The 21,898-nt window shown below is 44.8% G+C and overlaps 1 protein-coding gene across 1 annotated transcript; it reads right to left on the bottom strand.

Annotated features, from left to right (window-relative positions):
• Positions 1-507: 507 nt before the first annotated feature.
• Positions 508-3,925, bottom strand: LOC115599912 (HAUS augmin-like complex subunit 6). Its single transcript, XM_030467591.1, has 5 exons — positions 3,816-3,925; positions 3,552-3,647; positions 2,259-2,337; positions 1,206-1,335; positions 508-659 (listed from the first exon to the last, which is right to left on the bottom strand). The coding sequence occupies exons 1-5, from the start codon at positions 3,923-3,925 to the stop codon at positions 508-510; spliced, it is 567 nt and encodes a 188-aa protein (XP_030323451.1).
• Positions 3,926-21,898: the final 17,973 nt, after the last annotated feature.

Here is a 21,898-nt window from a genome sequence, read left to right on the forward strand (position 1 = left end):
TCAACTACCTCACCTAATCCTATACATTCTATCACAAAGAACTCTGTCTGCACAGGCAGTTCCAGTTATTTGCATTTCCAAAACCAGGAATGTTTTCCGTAAGTAAAACCAAAAATAGCATAATTTTTGTGAAAGAATTAAGCATTATGCAAATTAAATGTTCCATGGTGATTAAGACTGAATGTTTCATCCTGAGAGTTATATTCCAAGATACAATCCTTCACATCTTAAGAAACCGTGGAACTGTGAGAATTCCCTGCTCATTTTTAATGTCTCAGTAACCACATCTTCCAAAACAGTGCATCTCTTAAGTGCATCTCACTCATTTCTGCAAACTAACAGGCCACACAGAAGACCCTACAAATACCAGAACTGTCAATCGGAGGTAAAGGGGAAAAAATGGGTAGCTGAACAAAACTCATCATGAAAGCAGACGCAGCCCCTCTAACTCCTTTTAAAAACACACATATATAAGCTTTAATTAAAAGACGATTTCTTTTAATATACTTACTGTCTTTTCTTCTCATATTCTTGATTAACAAAAGCTACCTTCTGGACAGTCTGCAGAAGCTTATTGTATGCAACTCTATGCCTTGCCTTTGCCATGTACATGTCCTTCGGTACCAACTGTAAAGCTTCTGCAAAAGGTATGTCATTGCCTAAATGGAAGTAAATGCATAGATTACAATTCACTTCTAGCAAACAGAAAATATGATCTGAAAGAATCACAAATCAAGCTGTTGGACTTAAACAAAAGTGTGGCAGTGCCACGGTCTGTTTTTGCCCAGTTCTTTCTGTTGTGCGTATCTTCATTCCCTCATCCTCACTCCCTTACCCTGTTCTTCTGGTCACCAAAACAACACAAGACGGCTTGAGCAGACAGTACTGGTCCTTCAGAATTCCTCACTTTGCGAGGAAAAGTATAGCACAGGGGCTCAGTGCTTGTGGACCAAACCATTGGTTATGTGGCTAGGTGTACAGCATTACACAGAGGTGAATCTTGGAGCAAGACCCATGGATAGCAAGAGAAAGCAAAACAATTTGCATTGCTCTATCAGCCAGAGATCTCTGCAGCTAAAGAGAACCCTGTGAAAGATTTTGAACTGAGCAGCCGACTGACAACTAAAGTTCTTGGCATAAGGACTCGGTAGATTCACTGTCAAACAATATCAATCAAGCACTTTTATTGTACCATTGCAGCTTACCTCTGCAGTTCCTTTTTATGTCCGCAAGCATTACACGCCTTGCAAGCAGATAGAGCAGGTGAATAATTTTAGGACCTCTAGGAGCCACAATCAAAGAACCCGTGATTGTTATGCGGACGCCTTCTTTATGCTAGAGAGGTGAAGCATTTTAACTACAAAGCAAATCAAAGATACACTAAGCCCTAGCAACAGCCAAGCATTCAGATGACTACAGAACACTGCGGATTACTTGTTAGCAAGCCTTACACCCAGGTAAACTACTTTGGGCACTAGAGGTGACACCTACTCTAGCAGATGTAGAGACACTCTTTGAATGCTCACTCCCACTCACTATGCCTAGCTCTGTACATGACAGACTGTTGAAAAGCAAAGCCTGAAATCAGGGCTGGGTAAGCGTTGCAAATCCCTACACTCCCTGCTCCGACCTGGTAACCCTATCTTTGAAAACAATATTGAAGCGTTCTTTCCTATTTTCTACTGAAGTCATTAATCAATGGACTTTGTTTTGCTAGCTTTCAAAATGCCCATTACTACTGAAAAGTAAAAGTGTTCCAGGTTCCATGGACCTGATTTCTAGAACCACTATTAAAAAAAAACAGCATGAGAAGATAATAACCAATGCTACCTGAAGCAATCAATTTTAGTTTGTCTTTTTTCCTTTGGAAATCTTGTTTTAAACTTTACTCCCTTTCCCTTCATACAAAGAAAGGCTAATGCTAAAAAAGTTGCCAGGCAGATGATTCAAACATCTTTCAAACTCAAGTACTCTCACACGTAGCTGAGGAACCATCTAGACTTCTGATGAATCAAAAACTGTTACTCAGGAAAAAGCCACAGCAGTTTTAAGACACTGGGCTACGTCTCATCATCTAAACTCCACTATGCCACAAATTTTCCCTCAAACAAGACTATGATAAACTACGTGAAAGAAGACAAACGGTAAAAATGAATTATTTGGTGAAACCACTTAAAAAGCTTTACATAGTCTCTCAGAAAAAGAACAAAGTCACAGAAACCAGTAAAGCATCTTTTTCCACTCTTTGTAATACTCACTATGATCTCTTTTAGCCATTCCACACACTGCTTCCTGAATCGAGGATCTGTGATGCAGCGGTTTTCAAGACCACACTCTCTTCCCATTGGGGAGAAGAGGGGGAGAAGAGGGGAGAGAGGGGAGAAGAGGGGAGAAGAGGGGGGAGAAGAGGGGGAGAAGAGGGGGAGAAGAGGGGGAGAAGAGGGGGAGAAGAGGAGAAGAGGGGGAGAGAGGGGGAGAAGAGGGGGAGAAGAGGGGGAGAAGAAGGGAGAGAGGGGGAGAAGAGGGGAGAAGAGGGGAGAAAGAGGGGGAGAAGAGGGGGAGAAGAGGGGGAGAAGAGGGGAGAAGAGGGGAGAAGGGGAGAAGAGGGGGAGAAGAGGGGGAGAAGAGGGGGAGAAGAGGGGAGAAGAGGGGGAGAAGAGGGGGAGAAGAGGGGGAGAAGAGGGGGAGAAGAGGGGGAGAAGAGGGGAGAAGAGGGGGAGAAGAGGGGGAAGAGGGGAGAAGAGGGGGAGAAGAGGGGAGAAGAGGGGGAGAAGAGGGGAGAAGAGGGGGAGAAGAGGGGAGAAGAGGGAGAAGAGGGGGAGAAGAGGGGAAAAGGGGAGAAGAGGGGAGAAGAGGGGGAGAAGAGGGGGAGAAGAGGGGGAGAAAGGGGGAGAAGAGGGGAGAAAGGGGGAGAAAAGGGGGAGAAAGGGGAGAAAGGGGAGAAAAGGGGAGAAAAGGGGGAGAAAAGGGGGAGAAAAGGGGGAGAAAAGGGGAGAAAAGGGGAGAAAAGGGGGAGAAAAGAAAGAAAAGAAAAAGGCCATTTCAAAACATGTTTGAATGATTGCCCAATTAATCAGTGTGAGACAAAACTAAAAGATTTTTAACATGCCTCCAGAGGAGGCAGAAAATTAAGTGATATAGCCTAGACCAGGAATAGAAGATAGCTAAGTTTCATTACAAGGTTTTAATTACAGAATGTTTCATTACAAAACATTACAAGGTTTGCTTGCCATAAGGCGTTAATTACAGGATATGCAAAGCCAGATTTTTCTGCAGCTCTTCTTAACACAGATAAAGAGGTCAGAATGCAGACGGTTTTCAGATCACTAGCCCTGCCACCAGCCTATTCCTTTAACATATGAGCTAAAACCACTCAGCAGGTACAACTGTCTCTTGCCACGCTGAAGCTCCTAGCGGCAATCCCGAACTGGGCAATTGTTTACTCACTGCTTGGGGAGGGAAAATGAACAGCAAACATGAAGAGTCCTTTGCAGTGTTTACAAGTGCCAAGAAACTCGCCAAGCTTACAGATAATCTCACAAGCCGCTCACCTGAAAGTTGCACGTGTGCGGGCCCTGTCCAGTTTAGTAAATAAGAAGAGGACGACGTGGTGAAAACCCCGCCTGTTCGGCCTATCAAACATATTCCTAACACACAAATAAACAGTCTCGTCAGAAGTAGCGAAGGGGCAGAATTAACACAGCATTTTAAATGGCCGCAAAGCACTGCTTTAAATTAGAGTGCTCCAAGTTCCAGACCGAGTGCTTTGTTTTCTGCAGAGTTAAAAACATGCAACCTCCAGACATGTAACTAACTTTAAGATTAATTCGGCGAGCGCGTTTTCTCCCAAAGCAGTTCTCAAACCAAGAGGTCCGGAGCAGATTTCACGCGGTTCACTTTCTCCGTGCGACTGTGTAGGACGCATCCCGCGGAGAGCAAGAGATATCACTATTTCTGGGTTTTATCTGAGGTGGAAGACACAGCTCGCTAGAGCGATTCGGGCGTTCCCTCCGTGTGAGGCACTGCCGTGAGTGCCAGACCCCTGGGCGGCCATGGCGAGACCCTCCTCCCCCCGCAGCCTGCGCTCCGTGCTGAACCCAGGGCCCCGCTCGGGACGTGGGCTGCCGCAAAAGAGCCGCCCGTCTACCTTCCTTCCCCTCGTCCCCCGGCTCTCCCTCTTAACTCACCGTCCCACTTCGACGCGGGGAGGGCGTTTGAGCCCAGGGCCAGCAAGTAGAGCCACAGGTGGTCCTTATGCCAGCGGAGAGCCATCGTGCCTAGCAGCTCACGCAGCACAACGCACAAGGAACCGGGTGGAGAGGGCGGGCGGCGGCGGCCGCCTTCGCCTCCGCCGCCTCCTCCTCCTCACGAACGGGGCCGACGGGGCCGCCGCCGCCGCCGCGGCTGCTGTTGCTGTGGCCGCTGTACCTACCGCTGCTGTTGCCGCTGCCGCTGCCACCGCCTTTCCCCTCCGCCCCTCCCAAGCGCCACTGCTTCCCGCGCTCGGTCAAGGCAACCCGGGATTTGGCGCCAGTCGGCGCGCTGCCTGCCGGGAGGTGTAGTCCTGGCCCCTGTGCGCCGCCGAGGAGGCCTCGCTTCTGCGCACCGAGGCTCAACGGCCGCCGGCGCCATGAATCCCGCAGAGGCCCGGGGGCGGAAGGCCCGGAGGGGCCGGACGGTCGCTGGAAACCCGCCCCGAGGAGGCCCCGGGGGAGCCTGGGCTTGCCCCAGGCGGCGTCGCGCTGAGGAGAGCCGTCGGAGTGGGCGACCACGAGTGCCCTTCCGATTTCAGCTTCTTGGTAACCGGGTGACGAAGTTTAACACGAAAACCAAGTACAGCGGCAGCAGGCACGGCCAGATTTTTATTCCAAGGCGTTTCAGTGACCGGATTTCATTGCTGTCGCCACAGCCAAGCATTACATGAGGAGCGAGCGCAGGCTTCGCAGCCGTAGCCGCTGCCCGGCAGCCTTCCCGCGGAAGGGCCGCAGGGGCGCAGCGCCGCGCAGCATCTCCAGGCTCGCCGCACTCACCCCCGCGACGTCCAGGAGATCTCTGCGAGGGGAGTTCGGCCTGATCCCCGGAGAGAAATGTACCAAGCCCGCTTTAAGGCCAGCTGCCGCTCACCCCGATTCCTGCAGATGTCACTGTGCGCAAGCAAACGCGGATTCTGCAATCCTTAGCAAATCTTTGGTTGTGATTTTATTTAAACATGAAAAGATCATCGCTATCACCAGAAATATCCCAGCCTTCAGTTATCTTTTTTATTATTGTTATTTATTTACAGTTTTCCTTTGTCCCACATCTTTTTTTTCCTCTTTGCCCTCCGGTTTCCCTTTTCTCAGTTTCCTCTTCCACTTTGATTTTCAACTGGCATCCTTATTCCTGGAAAACTTTACACTTTGCTCGTAGAATCATAGAATGAGTCTTTAAGCATTTATTCTCTTCTGGTCACAGTCCCCACAGCTGATATCCTCAGGATGGCCGAAATTTTTGCACACAGAAGGCGAGTAGAGAGAAAGGAAACCTCGTGTGCATGGAGCACTCTTGCCAAAGCGAAGTGCTAAGCTTCTGAACTCTGTAGGTACAGAGCCTAGCAAAAAGAACCTGAGAGAATCTGAGGCAAAGTCTCTTACCCCTTCCAGCAGCACAGAGGTAGATGCACACGTGCTTTTCATGTAGAATTCAAAGGGGAAAAATTGTGGGCAAATCCCCATCAACTCCTTTTGTTGGCAGACCTTTTTGCAAAGCACTGGAGTATTCTCAGCAGGAGTATTGCCAGCAGGAGAACAAATCATTATCAAAGACAGGTGAAACACTGTTTAGGCTATACCCGGCTGGCAGAAAATGAGCCTGATATCCATGCTAATGAATTAATGTAGCCTGCACTCCTTAGGTGGGAAAAAAAAATCAGAATTTTGATGAAGCTAAATGAAACAGTAGTGATTAAAAAAATATCCCCAAAATCCCTAAGCTAGGCAGGTTCATCTTTAAAAAGGAGTAATAAATACAAGTTAAGCATGGCAAAAGTACATTGTATCAAAAAGACGTGTTTATGCTTCACTTTATTCAGCTCTTTGCCCTGCAGTGTAAGGGCCATTTGTGCGTGAAAAGTCTTGGTGATCATCTTCATCCAAATCCAAAATGTCTGGGATATCATCTGACTCTGAAGACAGGTCTGTAATAGTGAAATCAGGAACCTGTGTAGGAATGAAATTTCAATCAATTTAAAAGTAACACTAAATATATTTGTTCAATACACCTTACTCAATTCAGGAGGCAAAGATGCTCAGCAGCTCCAGAAATCAGACCCAAAATACTGAATACAGAGACAAATATGCGCAATCACGTAAGAAACGCATACATTATGACAGACCAAATATTACAGAAGATCTGGATCAGTGGCTTAGAAGACAGGATTTTATATTAAGTATGGAACAGAGCTGAACTTAGTGGAGTGTATTTAATGAAACTGGTGACTGTCAAATTAAGACAGGAACTTTTAAAAGTTACCTTTCTTCTTTCCTTGGGAGCAATGGGCTATATGAAGGAACCTGCCCTGGCGAACCTCGTAGGATTTCATTGCTGTCGCCACAGCCAAGCATTACATGAGGAGGAGCAGAGGCCAGAAAGTGGTGTGCAGAGCCAAGGACACTGCTCAGTTCTGAGAAGTATTTTGCCCTCCAGGAGAGGAGTAAAAAGGTCACACCTGAAGCCTTCCTTTGGGAGGAACGGACAAAGCAGATGGCATAACAAACATAATTATTACTGGATTTCACAGTTTGGGCCCAGCTGGTATCAACCACGCCTCTTCTTGCTCAATAGGAGAGAGGGTGGAGAAAATCCACCTCAAGGTTTTTTACCTGAGACAAGGAGAGGGAAGTTTTCGTTCCCCAATGATAGTAACAAGTTCAACTCGCGAGGAAGAAAACCAGGAATCTAATTTAATCTAGAAGGAGAAAGAGAAAATGTGGCCAGATCTAAACACCTTCCACACTGCCTCCCTTCTCCCTTCCCTCTGCCCTCCAGCAGCAGAGGGAAGGAGCAGTGGGGGTTTCGGGTCCGTTTCCCACACGCTGTATGTGCTGCTCTTTCCTCCTCAACCAGAGGGCTCCTCATGTTCTTCCCCTGCTACAACATGGGGTCCCTCTCACGGAAGAGTCCTTCCTGAGCCCCTCCAACATGAGCCCCTTCCACAGGTGCAGTCCCTCAGGCACAGACTGCTCCAGCCTGGGCTGCACACAGGGTCACGGCTGCTTCAGGAGCAGTCATCTCCTCTGGCACGGGGTCCTCCATGGCTGCAGATCCATATCTGCCTCTCTCTGCAATCCTGCTCAGGCTGCTGCTTCACGTCTGCCCACCTGTACACTTCAGGGGCTGCAGGGAAACATCTACCACTCTGTGGTCCTTGAAAGAGTGACCCACTGTGCTGCTACATGGTCTGTAGGGGCACAGCTGCTACCTCACTATAGGCTGCGGGGAAATCTCTGCTCAGGCACCTTCCCCCTCCTTCTTCACTGACCTTGGTGTCTTTTCTCTGGGCTTCATGTTTTCTGTATTTGTTTTTCCTTGTTCTTGACTATATTCTTGACTACTCCCAGCTTCCCATATCTGCTCATCCTTGGGCAGAGGAAAGGCAAAGATTAGAACCTCAGGAGCTTCCAGCATCTTCTCACAGGAGCCACCCTTGTAGCCCCCCCAGCTTCCAAAACACCACTGCACTGACTCAAGACTGGGAACACAGCTCCTCTATGGCAAAATGGTTCCATGTAAGTCTCCTCCGGGTTCATGATTTCACAGGATTTGTAATCCAAGTGAGAAACAGCTTGTCAGAAAAGTGCTGAATTTTTTTTGAGCTCTCTGAGCCCTTCTTTGTCTGTTGTGCTAGTTTGGAAAATGATTCAGTATATCAAGGCGTACCCCTGAATGCAAAGCAGAGGTTATCTGTTTAAATTTAGGTAATCAGATAGCTACTCATCTGAAATTGCTCAACATTGAGTTTAATGAGGCCTTTTCAATGAGTAATTTGCTTTGGAACTGAGGCAGCTTCCAACAGCTTCTCTAAGGAGCCAGCCTTGTGCTTCCCCCCAGTCAGATCAAAAGCACCACTGCTAAAAACTCAAGCAGTGTCACAGGCACGACAGCACAGCCTCTTCAGATGAATGACATGCTGTGAAGTCACACTTGGAAGTCATGGCCGGACAGCAAAGTCTGAGGTCTGACCCTATCAGTTACTCCCATCAAAGACAAGTCCAGAAGGTACAATTGCTGGGTATTTATTATCAAAGATTGCACCTTCATTAATTGTGTATCCCAGTATCTTCAGTAAAAACTCTCCACTCCAAGATGCAGCAGGCGTACCAGAAACATCCAAGGGTTAAAATTGTCAGGTGTTGCTACTGTTCAGCCAGCAGCTGGATTTGTTAAAACACATTTGGACTTTTGGATACAGCTAATAGTAAGGTAGTTACGCTGCTCGGAAGGCAATTTTCTGTAGCATCATGAGTGTTGCATTAGGACTGTGTAACTTGCTGGCTTCTCAAGCACATTTTCCCTCCCTAATTCCTCCTCTCCCTTACTGCTGGCTGCTCTGGCTGTTTCCTGAGTATTTAGCTTGAGTGCTGGGTAGAGTTGCTGCATGCTGGAGGAAAGGCCTGTGTCTCACCAGCAAATTGGCTGCATCTACGGAGGAAATGGAAGAAAATCTTCAGTATAAATGTGTTTTACAATTTTTGTAACCTTTGAAATCCATTTGGGGTAGCAAGGGTTTCCATAAGTGCTAAGCTGCAAGCTAAAGCCAAACACGTTCCATTTGGAACTGTGAATGCTTAACCCTGAGTCTGGAAAGCCACTGGAACTTCCACCCTAGAGGCACAGTGGTTCTGCATCACCTAGAGGCCTGGAATTAGTCCTGGAAGTCCTAGATTAGTACTTTTTTTAACATATTCTCTAGTTCAATGAATTGACGTGCCTGCAGCAGGAACAACCACAGGAATCTTGATAGGTTACACTCTACAAAAGGGCCAAACTATGTAGTCATCAGTGGCTCCACACAGCCCTTGGAAAATCAGGAAAGTCAAATATTGGCTCACCTCTAGTGAAGTAGTGGCCTATAGTATGTCTGCCACGTTTTTTAGCTCATGCCAAAAACCTCATGCCATACTGCTGCCTTCATCCCTCCCGTCTGTATTGCTGCACTTTGACAGAAAAGTATCTTTTCTTCCCCAGCTCTTTTTACTCACTTTTTTTTCCTGGCTGTATTTATCCACTTGTAACTCTGTCACTTCTGAAACAGAGTTTATATGAAAGAAACACATGGGGACTGTGACTGCAGAAGAGGTTATTCATTGATGTATAAATGCTCCTCAACCGTTCTAAGTCTTTTCTGAGAGACTGGCAGCAAATGCAAGACTGGAAGGGTGTAGTGTTAAAATCAATCTTTATTACAGGTTTTTCGAGGTTTTTTTGCTGACTGAAAGTTGGTCTTATCAAAATGGATTCCAATACAATATTCTCCTTAGAATTCGAAACCGCTCGATTTTGAACATTATCAGAAGGAGCCTTGATTTTGCAAAAGTGGACCAGCTCACAGCACCATCAAGGAGACAGAACTGCTACAGTGGCAACACTTTCACAGCATTAGACATAGGCTTCTTTGTCTTGTTTCCTGACTTGTACCTACATGTGTAAGAAATGCAGTAAAAGCAATACATGAGAAAACAATGGAATAGCACGAGCTCAACTGAATTCATTGAATGACAAAAGGCTCGGTTCCAGGGAAATTAAAGGAGATGAAAGCTTGGGCTGCTGCAGGCTTGCCTGGCTGAAGGCAAACAAAAGCTTTCAGTAAGACTCATTTACTTCCTTTCATCGAAAGAGTGCACCACAGAGTTGCACAGTCACCATCTAAGGGGCAGGAGGTCACTGCAGAAAGGAACACGTGGCTCAGGTAGCCCAAACTTGGCTTGGCAGAGCTGCTATACAAGTGCATCAGCCCTTCCAAAACAAGTTGTTCAGTGCCTCGTGATTTCCAGTTGCCCTGAAGCAGAGACCCTTTGTGTGCTGCCTGACCTCCCCTGGAAGAAAGGCTTAGCCATGTCTCTGTCAGCCTCCTCTTCCTCTCCCAAGCAGACTGCTGATGAGAAGCTGGGCGCATCCCCGCAGTGGTCAGCCTTGTGCTTCTACCCCCTTGTCCTCCTGGTGCAGGCAGCAGTCCAGTCTCTTCCCTGCAGGGGGGTTAAGGTAAAGCAACATCTTTCCATCTTGCACTTTAATTTGTATTATAAGGGACAGTGTCCCTAGAAAAATAGCATGAGAAAACACTATAATTTGGGGAGAATTGAGGTGTCGGACACGGAAAACAATGACGGGCTGCGCTGCAGTACACAGGACGTGGTTGCTTCTTTTAGTCAGAATGAATTCATGGACGAAGATGAGCTGGTTAGTTTTACCCTAGGTTTGTGCCAGTGAAAGCTGACTTTTTCTTAGAGTGGTTACAGTATCAGAAACAAGAAGTACAAGTATGTAATAAATTGACCATGTACTCTGCGTTTTATAAAAAAACAAAATTAAAATTTATTCAATTATAGCAAGTAGAATATTGAGCAAAACAGCGCTGGGTGACAGGGGGGTCTGTTCTAACCAGACTTGCCTCCTACTGCCACGCCCACTTTTCTCACGGCAGGCCTTTTAAAGACTCCTCTTCTTGTTACATTTCTCTTCTTGATGTACTGCTCATGTTCCAGTTGTTACCAGGGGTCTCCTCTTCTGCCTCTGCCTCTTAACAACTAAGTCACTAGGCTGTGATCTTAATGCTCCACCCACTATGCAAAACAGCTTACTACAATACTTTAATAAAAGATTTTTTTAACACATATAGCAGTTTAATAAACGATCCACAACATTTTATAACAATCCCCCCCTTTTTCTTTTGATACTCATTTGTTTATTAAACTTCATCTTCTTCATGTTCATCACTGCTTACAGAGGGCGATACAGTTCGCATTTTTAAGTTTGATGTCAAAACCAGTAACTTAGCAATATCGAGACGTTTTTTAACAAATTGTAACACAAAACACAATATGCAAGGACCAAATATAAGTCCCAATATTATCGTAATGATTGGTCCAGCCAATGTTGAAATCAAAGTGGTTAACCAGGGAGATAAATTAAACCATTAAATTAAATTAAATCATACCAGGATCTGTTGGATTCTAATTCTCCTTTCCTTTGCTCCAATCTCTTTCTTAGTTCCGCCATGGAATCCAACACTACCCCGGTATGATCAGCAAATATACAACATTCTTCTTTTAAAGCTACACACAACCCACCTTCTTTTAAAAATCGCACAAGTATACATGAAAGTTTGGTTCTTCTGGCCCTGTGTATTGGCTCAAAATCTTCTGGTCCTCAAGTCTACTTAATGTCCACCTATATGGTTCATGTGGATTAGTTGAATCTGAAATTGGTATCATAAAACAAAGGATGTACAGGAAAAGAGGTGCCTGTATAATCTTTTTAAATTGCCTCCTCTGCATTTTTCTCCCAATATTGTTACTAGTCCAGTGAGAGACCAGCCCATTTATTTTACCTATTTTCCTTTTGAAAGAATGGGAGTTCGGCCAGGGCCGCCCGTACACTCCAGGTCCCAGGCTGTGGTCTCTCTGGGTTCCTCCTCTGCCTCGCCTGTCGACTGCCCCAGCAGACACAGGGTGTACCATCTTCTCGGCAGCAGGAGCACCAGCCGAGCCTTCTGTCTTCGAACCCGCGAGTTCGCTGCAGCCCACGATTTGGCCCTCACCATTCAAGAAGTGCATTCTATGTTTAGGGCTTCGAACCTACACTGAACAGCAACAATTAGGATGTATTCAAAATTTTAAATAAAACCAAAAGTATAAATCTTTTAATAGCCACCTTCTTATTTCTATGTTATAACAGGAATCTCAAACTCCTTCCGGAGGCACCCCCCCAAATTATAATGTTTCCACCAATTTTCCTTACATCTTTTGCATTTAAAACACACAAACAGATAACAACCACAACCAACAATGACATATAACAACTCCTATTAAGTATAATACTAACAAGCTACAAACAAGAAAACATTGAACCGCCCTCTATATAAGTGGTTCAGAATCTTCAAAAGACGCTTATCGTTTCAACACCAGTTTGGTTTCTCCTGGGTGACTAACAATTCTCCACTGTGGGGGATTCACTGGTCCTTTAATGCGATTTGCATGAGTCCACCCTCGCTCTGCAGTTCGAACAGCAGTCTCTGTAGTAAGCAGAACAAGATAAGGTCCTTCCCATTTAGGTTTTAACGTTTCTTCTTTCCAAGTTTTAACTAATATCCAATCTCCTGGTTTGATGTTATGCATGTTTAAATCCAAAGGGGGTCTCTGTACAATTAGCCCACGTTTCCAAAGATTATTACGATGTTTTGCCAATTGTGAAATATATTCCTTAATTACCTGGTCACGTATTAGAATATTTGTCTGGGGATTTTCTATCTGATAGGGCATACCATACATCATTTCAAAAGGTGATATTCCCAGATCGGCCCGCGGCCTAGTCCTTAGGATTAATAAAGCCATTGGTAGACACTTAGTCCATGATAATTTAGTTTCAATCATCAATTTAGTTAATATAGTTTTAATCTCCCCGTTCATTCTTTCAACTTTTCCCGAGCTCTGCGGATGCCATGGTGTATGGTATTCCCATTTGATACCCAAATTTTCCATTAGGTCTTTTACAATCCTCGAAACAAAATGTGTTCCTCTATCTGAATCAATTACTTCTACCACACCATATCGAGGTATTACTTGTTCTAGCAGCACTTTTGTAACTTGGTTTGCAGTTGCTCTTGAAGTTGGAAATGCCTCGACATAGTGTGTCAAATGATCTACTATTACTAATAAATATTTATATCTTCCTACTTTTGGTAATTCAGTATAATCTATCTGTATATGCGAAAAGGGTCGATATGCTGGAGGGCGTCCCCCGAATGATTTTTGTCTATTCCTTCCTTTATTAACTTTTTGGCATGTTTCACAAGCAGCCACTACAGATTTCGCCACATTATACATTCCTATGCATGCATATAGCTGATCAAAATGGTCAACTAATGCTTGTGTTCCCCAATGTGTTTTGCTCTGTATTTTTGAGAATATATCTGTCCTGGTTTGGACCAGGATAAAGGTGGTTTTCTGTTTCTGTACTTTTGCTTTTAGCTAAGTCCCTTGTAAGTAGCTGCACTTGCTGAAACTAACAGCAAGTTTCTCAGTGTCTGTTTCTAGGATTGATAACACTTGATGTTTATAGTTACTGCTAGAGACTGGTATGCAGAGCCAAGGACACTCAGCTCTGAGGAAAACATTTTACCGTCCAGGAGGACACAGAGGCCCCACCTGAGCCCTCCTTTGGGGAGGAACAGACAAGATAGATGCCAGAACTGACCAAACAGAGTATTCCATCCCATATACGTCACACTCAGTATAAATTTGAGGCATCACGTGGGCCAAGCCAGATCTTTTCCAGATCTTTTCCTGATTTCCTGCTTCCCTTCCTTCACCCGGCATCCTGGAAGGATCCTGTCTGTTCATCTGCCTGTGGTCCTGATCCGTGCCAGCCCATATCTGTGTGTTCCTGCCTCCAGTTCCCGACTACTGCTGACTCCAGGAGTCCAGCCTGGACTTTCCCAGGGCTGCCCTACAGCCTCGGTGGTGACGTGAGAGTTATTGGGGAAAGGGGGGAGGAATGTGGTTTCCATTTTCCTGTATATTTGTATATATTTAGTAATTTTACCTATTTATCATTCCTGTTTCATTAAAGTTGTGTAGTTTAGTTTCCAACCCATAAGTCTCTCTCCCTTATTCTCTCTCCTTTCTCTATCAAGGATAGAGAGACATTAATAGAGAGCGTCTGTTATTCGGTTTAATCGCCGGGCCAGTGTTAAACCGTGACAATATCTATTGCCAATCCCTTGGGTAAAATTTCTCTTTTATCAGGTAATAGGTATTTTCCATTTTTCTCCACAGCTCCCATTTGCCTCAACTTTTCTTTTTCTATTTCACTAAAGGAAAAGGAATGCTTTTCTGGAACCGCTTGAACTGCTAAAATTACTGTACAATTCCCAGCAACTCTCTTAGCTTCTTCGTCAGCTGCGTTGTTTCCCCTAATCTGGTAGCTGGTTCCCCTTTGATGTGCTTTAATATGTACCACAGCTATTCTCTTTGGAGCTTTTAATGCATTAAGAACTTGACGTATCAATTCTGAATGTATTAAATCCCTTCCTTGCGAATTTATAAATCCTCTCTCTTCCCATATTTTTCCAAAGGTATGTACAACTCCATATGCATACCGAGAATCTGTGTATACTGTTCCTTCTTTCCCTTCTAGTAGTTGTAACGCTTTCCATAAAGCATACAATTCGCAAGCTTGAGCAGACCAACCAGCACTTAAAGGTCCCGACTCTAAAATTTTAATCTGTCCATTTTTAAATTTAACTATTGCGTATCCAGACAGCCGTTTCCATTCCACTATTCTTGAGGACCCATCTATAAACAATATTTCCCCTTGTTCTAATTCCTTTGGTCTGCTGCTCGATTACTTGAAAACAATCATGCATTGATTTTACATCCTCTCCTGGACATAAAAATTCTGCTGGGTTGACAGCTCCTATAGTTTTTAAAGATAATTTTGGAGATTCTACTAGATTCCTTCATATTTCAATAATCGACTATCCGTAAGCCACTTTTCTGCTTTCTGCTGTAATATTCCCCGAATGTTATGAGGAGCATATAAAATAATTTCCCCATTAAAAGTAATCCGATTTGTTTCTTCAAGTAATAAAGCAGCAGCAACTATTATCTGTAAACAGCTTGGCCATCCTCTACTTACTGGGTCTAAAAGTTTTGACAAATAAGCTATAGGTTTCTTTTGATTAGTCCATTCCTGTGTAAGTACCCCAAACGCTGTTCCTTCATTTATATTAACAAATAAATGGAATGGTCTTTTTAAATCTGGAAGACTCAGTACTGGAGCTTGACTTAATTCCTTTTTTAAGTCCTTAAATAATCTTTGGTCTCGCTCAGTCCATTTAGGTAAACTATCTTTTATTAACTGCTCATATAAAAATTTTACTTTACAACTATAATTTTCAATCCACTGTCTACAGTATCCAAATAGCCCTAATACTTGTCGTATCTGTCTTTTAGTTTTTGGCAGGGGTAATTCTATGATATCTTTAATTCGTTCCGGATCTAATATTTTTTTTCCATTAAATATATAATGTCCCAAATATTTTACCTTTTCTTCTACAAACTGTAGTTTCTCCTGGGATACTTTTAGTCCTTTATTTGCTAAAAAGTTTAATAGCCCAATAGTTTCTTGTTTTACTAACTCCTTTTCGGTTCCCGCTATCAGCAAATCATCCACGTATTGTAGCAAAATATTTCCATCCTGTATTTTGTATTCTTTTAGTAATTCTTCTAATGCTTGTCCAAATAAATTTGGGGACTCCGTAAACCCCTGTGGGAGCACGGTCCATCTCAGTTGTTGTTTCCGATTAGTATCTGGATCTTCCCACTCAAATGCAAAATAATCACGACATTCTTCTGCTAAGGGACAGGCCCAAAAGGCGTCTTTCAAATCTATCACACTGTACCAAGAATGATGAGGTCCTAATTTGCTTAACAACGTATAAGGATTTGCTACAACTGGGAACCGTGTTATTGTTCTTTTATTTATTTCTCTTAAATCATGTACTAGCCTGTACTTCCCATTTGGTTTCTTTACCGGTAAAATTGGTGTGTTAAATGGTGACATGCAGGGCTCTAAAATCCCTTGTATTATTAGTCGATCAATCTCTGGCTTTAATCCCTTCCGTCCTTCTAGGGATATTGGATGTTGTTTAGTTCTTACAGGTGTTTGTGGTTCAGTAATTTGGACCTTTATGGGAGGAATTTCAAGTTTGCTAATTGCGTCCAGAGAATACCACACATCCGGACTGATCTGTTTATGATCTTCTACAGTCAAGGGATATGCCAATACCGTCAGCTCCTGATCTTTCACTTTAATTTCCAATTGTAATTCAACAATCAAATCTCGCCCCAACAAATTAAATTCTGCCTCGGGAACTAACAAAAGTTCTCCAATTCCAGTCTTAGTTTCAGATTCGAATACTACATTCTTAATTTTATTTACCCTAAAAGGTTCTCCTTTTGCCCCTATTACTTGTACCTTTTCAGAAGAAATTTTACATCCCCTTGGAATTTGTTTAATTGTCGATTTTTCAGCTCCCGTATCCACCAAAAATGTAAATTCTTGTCTTTGGGGACCCAATTTTAAAGTTATCAAGGGCTCACGATGACTCCGGTCCCCCAAAATGTAGAGCCCCTGACACCCCTATTCTACCTTTACCATTTTTTCATCCCTAATTCTTAGTCGACAATCTCGTTTAATGTGTCCTTTTCTCCCACAATAGAAACAACTGCCTTGTTCTCTTTTTACTGCCTGGTTCTCCTTTTTCTGCTCAGCAGTTCTACGTTCGGGAGGCCTACCCTTGCAGTCCTCCCTCACTGCCGCTACCATCATCTTTATCTGCCGCTTACTGCTCTCCTCTTCTCTCTTAACATATACCCTCTGCGCCTCTCGTAATAATTCATCCAACCCTCGATCCTGCCAATCTTCTAATTTTTCTAACTTCTTTCTGATATCTTCCCATGACTTAGCCACAAAATGGATTTTAAGTAGTACTTGCCCCACAGGAGTACTAGGATCTACTCCAGAATATAGCTGGAGACTCTTTCTTAACCGCTCTAACCATTCCGTAGGACTCTCATCCTTTTTCTGCCTCTCACTAAATGCTTTATTAATATTTTGACCACGAGGTACTGCCTCTCTAATTCCTTGGACCACAATTACTCTTAAATCCTGCATATGAATTCTATGTACTGGGTTCTGATTATCCCAATTTGGATTCTGTAGGGGCCACTTAAGGTCTGCTTGTGGTCCCTGGGCATGTTGGGCATCCCATAAGTGCATCTCTGCCCTCCTGATCATATCTCTTTCTTCCGCAGTAAACAACTGCCCTAAGATGGATTGCATTTCCTCCCAAGTATAAAGACTTGGCCCTAAAAATTGATCAAATCTCTCTGCTACCCCTAGTGAATCCTCGATTAAACTGCCCATTTCTGTCCTCTTAAATTCTCGCAAATCAGCAGAATTTAAGGGTACAGATATATATCCTATATGTGGTTGTGGTCCTCCCATAGGCATTTCCCTTAAGGGGTACATCTGAACTGCCCTTGTCTGGCTCCTAGTTCTCCGTCTAGAAGGAGAAAATTCTGACAGAGGGGGTGATGCCCTAGGAGTTACAGGAGGAGATGGTGGTGTGGCAACAGGAGGTAGTGATGGTGGGGTAACAGGAGGCAATTGTGGTGGGGCAACAGGAGGCGATATTAGTGGGGCAGCAGGAGACAATATTAGAGGGGCAACAGGAGGCGATATTAGTGGGGCAACAGGAGCGATAGGGGTTGATAGTGGTTGGGCAGCAGGAGGGGGTGATAGTGGTTGAGCAGCAGGAGGGGGCGACAGTGTTTGAGTAGCAGGAGGGGGCGACAGTGTTTGAGCAGCAGGAGGAGGCGACAGTGGTTGAGCAGCAGGAGGGGGCGACAGTGTCCGGACAGAAGGGGGCGATGGCGGCGGGACAGCAGGGGTTGACAGTGGTTGAACATAAGGAGGGGGAATTAAAAGGTCCTCATCTCTCCCCTTTTTCTTCTTTTTCTGTTCAACCTTCACTTCTTTTAATGGATTTAGCGCAGCCTGGGGTGTTTCTAACCATATCGCTGCATACTGACTCTCCTCTACATTAAGAGGTTCTTTTTCATTAACCCAAAAATTTAATAGTTGTCTTACCCAATCCTTATCAGACCCATAAACCGGCCATATAACTTCTTTAGAAATTTTCTTCCCTCCCCATACTTTGGTACAATATTCAATCATTTTTTGTTTGCTCTTCCCTATTGCTCCCGGGAAGTGTTTCCACTCTTCTAAAATAAATGCTAAAGGGGTATTCTTAGGCACCAAGGGTACCCTCCCCATGGGTGTCGAAGGCTTGCTGCCCTTCGATCCCATCTTCTGGAATATCCTCTTTCACACACTCACTCGCTCCCCTTATTCCTGGCCCAGTCCCTCGCGGGAGATGGGAACCGCAGTACTAAAGGGTCCGCACTCGCTTGGTTCAGTATGTCGAACCTCTCATTCGTTATATTCCAGGATCCCCAACCCCGCCCGGACGGCCAATCCTCCCCAGATTGTTCCTTGCGCAATACCTTGCGCAATACTTACGCGTCCCACGCGTCTTCGTCCGGACTCCCGTGCACAGAATTGTTTATGGGGTTTTACCGGTTCCCTTTGCTCAATATTCTAGATTTTAGGTTCGTCGGCAAGGGTTGAGTGTACTGACAGTCTCCGGAGCCGCAAAATCACTGCGGGGGCCCCCTCCGAAGAACCACCATACACTATTCCCTTATCTGAGTCACGGCACCAATTGTAATAAATTGACCATGTACTCTGCGTTTTATAAAAAAACCAAATTAAAATTTATTCAATTATAGCAAGTAGAATATTGAGCAAAACAGCGCTGGGTGACAGGGGGGTCTGTTCTGACCAGACTTGCCTCCTACTGCCACACCCACTTTTCTCACGGCAGGCCTTTTAAAGACTCCTCTTCTTGTTACATTTCTCTTCTTGATGTACTGCGCATGTTCCAGTTGTTACCAGGGGTCTCCTCTTCTGCCTCTGCCTCTTAACAACTAAGTCACTAGGCTGTGATCTTAATGCTCCACCCACTATCCAAAACAGCTTACTACAATACTTTAATAAAAGATTTTTTTAACACATATGACAGTTTAATAAACAATCCACAACATTTTATAACAAGTAGAAGTGCGAAGCCCTGAGACATATGCTTTAAGGGTCAATGAATGGCACAACAAGATTTATTCTCAATTTACCCTCTCCTCTCTCCCGCCCCCCCAAACGAAAGAAAAAAGGGAAATAATGACGCGAGAGTTAAAGTTGGATTTAAAAGAAAAAACGGAAGCAGAGTTCCTAGAACAGGGGAACAGTAATACCATATGGGATAACGAACAGAAATACAAATGTGTACAGAAATACATATACAACCCGACCTCGATGACCCCGGGGATAGGTGCCTGAGGGCCCCTTGCAGCAGGACCGACTCAGGTGAGGGCTGCACAGCTCTTCCCAGCACCCGATGGATGTGGATTCTGAAGAGCACTTCCCAGCACTCGATGGATGTGGATTCTGAAGAGCACGTGATGAGCTGGGGGAAAAGGAGCACAGGGGAACAGCAGTGAAGCAAGGACCGGGAAAAAGAGAGGGTCTGGTCTGCCTGACCTTGACAGAGTATGGGCAGGGAAAGGGAGGGAATAGACCCCTCTCTGTTCCAGCCCTCTCAGAGCCTGGAAGCCCTCCTTCTTTAGATCCTTTTACTCCAGCTGTGCCAATCCAGCGACCTCATGGGCTATTTCTTCAAAGTAATAAGTTATGGTATGTTTGCTTGTTTGTTTGTTTTTAAAGCAGATGTTGGAAAAGGTTGGGGGCAAAGTCCCCATGTAGCCCAAACCAAATTGCTCCTCAGCCCAACAAATTATTCACTTCCGTAAGAGAAAAAAAAGCCCGTCCTGGCTCCTCAATAGGAGAAAAAGGTGTCACAGTTTAACACTGGCCTGGCAATTAAACTGAATGACAGATGCTATTAATCCCCCTTTCCTCCCTGATAAAGAAAGGAGAGAGAATCATAGAGAGAGGCTTACGGGTTTGTAATAAATGGTTGTAATTTATGTTAATGAATTTGTATTTCTAACCAGTGAAATTCAGAGTTAAACTGAGAAAAAAGTGAATATGGGGCTAGACAAAGCAGTTGAGACATGTAATTTTCCACTGTTTCAGTGTGAACAAAACAAGGCCCTAATGCGACTAACTTCTGTCTCAAAGATAATTAGAAATGTAAGTCTAATTCTTAAAACAAGGCACTGACATGGCCAATTAGGCACTAAAAGAATGTGAATATCAGCAAAAGGAGAACATAAACAGAAGGGCCCATCTGTCGACCGGACCCATCCCACAGGGAGGTCTGTTGCCTCCCTGGGGCTCGGATTAGAGATGTTAAGAGGAAACTCCCTAATCTTGTGGGTTCCTCTGATTACTATCCACTGCTGATTTTTCAGATTGGCAGTGATGAAATCATCACAAGAAATGTAAGGGCAATGAAGAGTGACTTCAGGGCCCTGGGACGGCTAGTTAGGGGGTCTGGAGCGCAAGTAGTGTTTGCCTCCATCCCTCCTGTAAGAATGGGTGGGGAGGTATATAGGAAGAGTTTACAAGTCAACGAGTGGCTAAGAGACTGGTGCCAAAGACAGGGTTTTGGTTTTTTCGATCATGGGATGCTATATGAGACACCTGGCCTGGTGATGGCAGGTGGGATGCACCTGTCCCAGAGGGGGAAGAGGCTTTTGGGGCAGGACTTAGCAGGGCTCATTGAGAGAGCTTTAAACTAGATGTGAAGGGGGAAGGGGAGAAAACTGGGTCTGTCAGGGACAAACACAAGAGGAACGAACCAGGGCCCGAAGGCAGGTGGTCTAGGGAGGATTTAGTCCCACCAGTGTGCTCTGTTTGTTTCCTGAAATGTCTGTATGCTAATGCACGCAGCATGGGGAATAAGCAAGAAGAGTTAGAGGTCAGTGTACGGGCTAAGGGTTATGATCTGGTAGCGATAACAGAGACATGGTGGGATAGGTCACATGACTGGAATGTGGCCATGGATGGCTATGTGCTTTTTTGGAAAGATAGGGTGGGGAAGCGAGGTGGTGGAGTTGCTCTTTATGTGAGAGAGCAACTAGAATGTGTTGAGTTTTGTGCAGGGGCTGATGAGGGGCAAGTTGAAAGTTTGTGGGTAAGAATTAAGGGGCAGGCTGGTGTGGGTGATACAGTTGTGGGGGTCTACTACAGACCTCCTGATCAAGGCGAGGAGGTTGATGAGGCCTTCTACAGGCAGCTGAAAGCAGCCTCACAACTTCAGTCCCTAGTCCTCATGGGAGATTTTAACTACCCCGATATCTGCTGGTTGACTCACACAGCCAGCCTTTCACAGTCTAGGAGGTTCCTCCAGTGCTTTGATGATAACTTCTTAATGCAAATGGTGGACAAACCGACTAGAAGAGGAGCGCTGTTGGATCTTGTACTAACCAATAAGGAGGGCCTTGTTGAAGCAGTGGTGGTCAATGGCAGCCTTGGCTGCAGTGATCATGAGATGGTAGAGTTCAGGATCCTGTGTGGAAGGAACAGAATACCCAGTAGGATCAGAACCCTGGACTTCCACAGGGCAAATTTTGGCCTCCTCAATCAACTGTTAAGAGAAATCCCATGGGACAGGGTGTTAGAAGATAAAGGGGCTCAAGATAGCTGGTCAATATTCAAGGACCACTATTTGCAAGCACAGGATCAGAGCATCCCTATGGTTAGGAAATCTAGTAAGGGAGCTAGGAGACCAGCATGGTTAAAAAAGGAACTGCTGGGAAAACTTAAGGGGGGGCTGGTCACTTGGGAGGAATATAGGACTGTTGTCAGAGGATGTAGGGAGGCAATTAGGAAAGCTAAGGCCTCCTTGGAACTTAACCTTGCAAGTCAGGTTAAGGATAATAGAAAGGGCTTTTTCAAATACATAGCTAACAAAACTAACACTAGAGGCAATATTGGCCCACTAAGGAATGAGCTGGGAGCCCTGGTGACAGAGGATATAAAGAAGGCAGAGGTGCTGAATGCCTTCTTTGCCTCTGTCTTTACTCCTGCGGGGTTTCCGCATGAGCCCCAGATT

The sequence above is a fragment of the Calypte anna genome, chromosome Z (genome assembly GCF_003957555.1).
Source record: "Calypte anna isolate BGI_N300 chromosome Z, bCalAnn1_v1.p, whole genome shotgun sequence".
In the NCBI taxonomy this organism is placed as follows: Eukaryota; Metazoa; Chordata; class Aves; order Apodiformes; family Trochilidae; genus Calypte; species Calypte anna.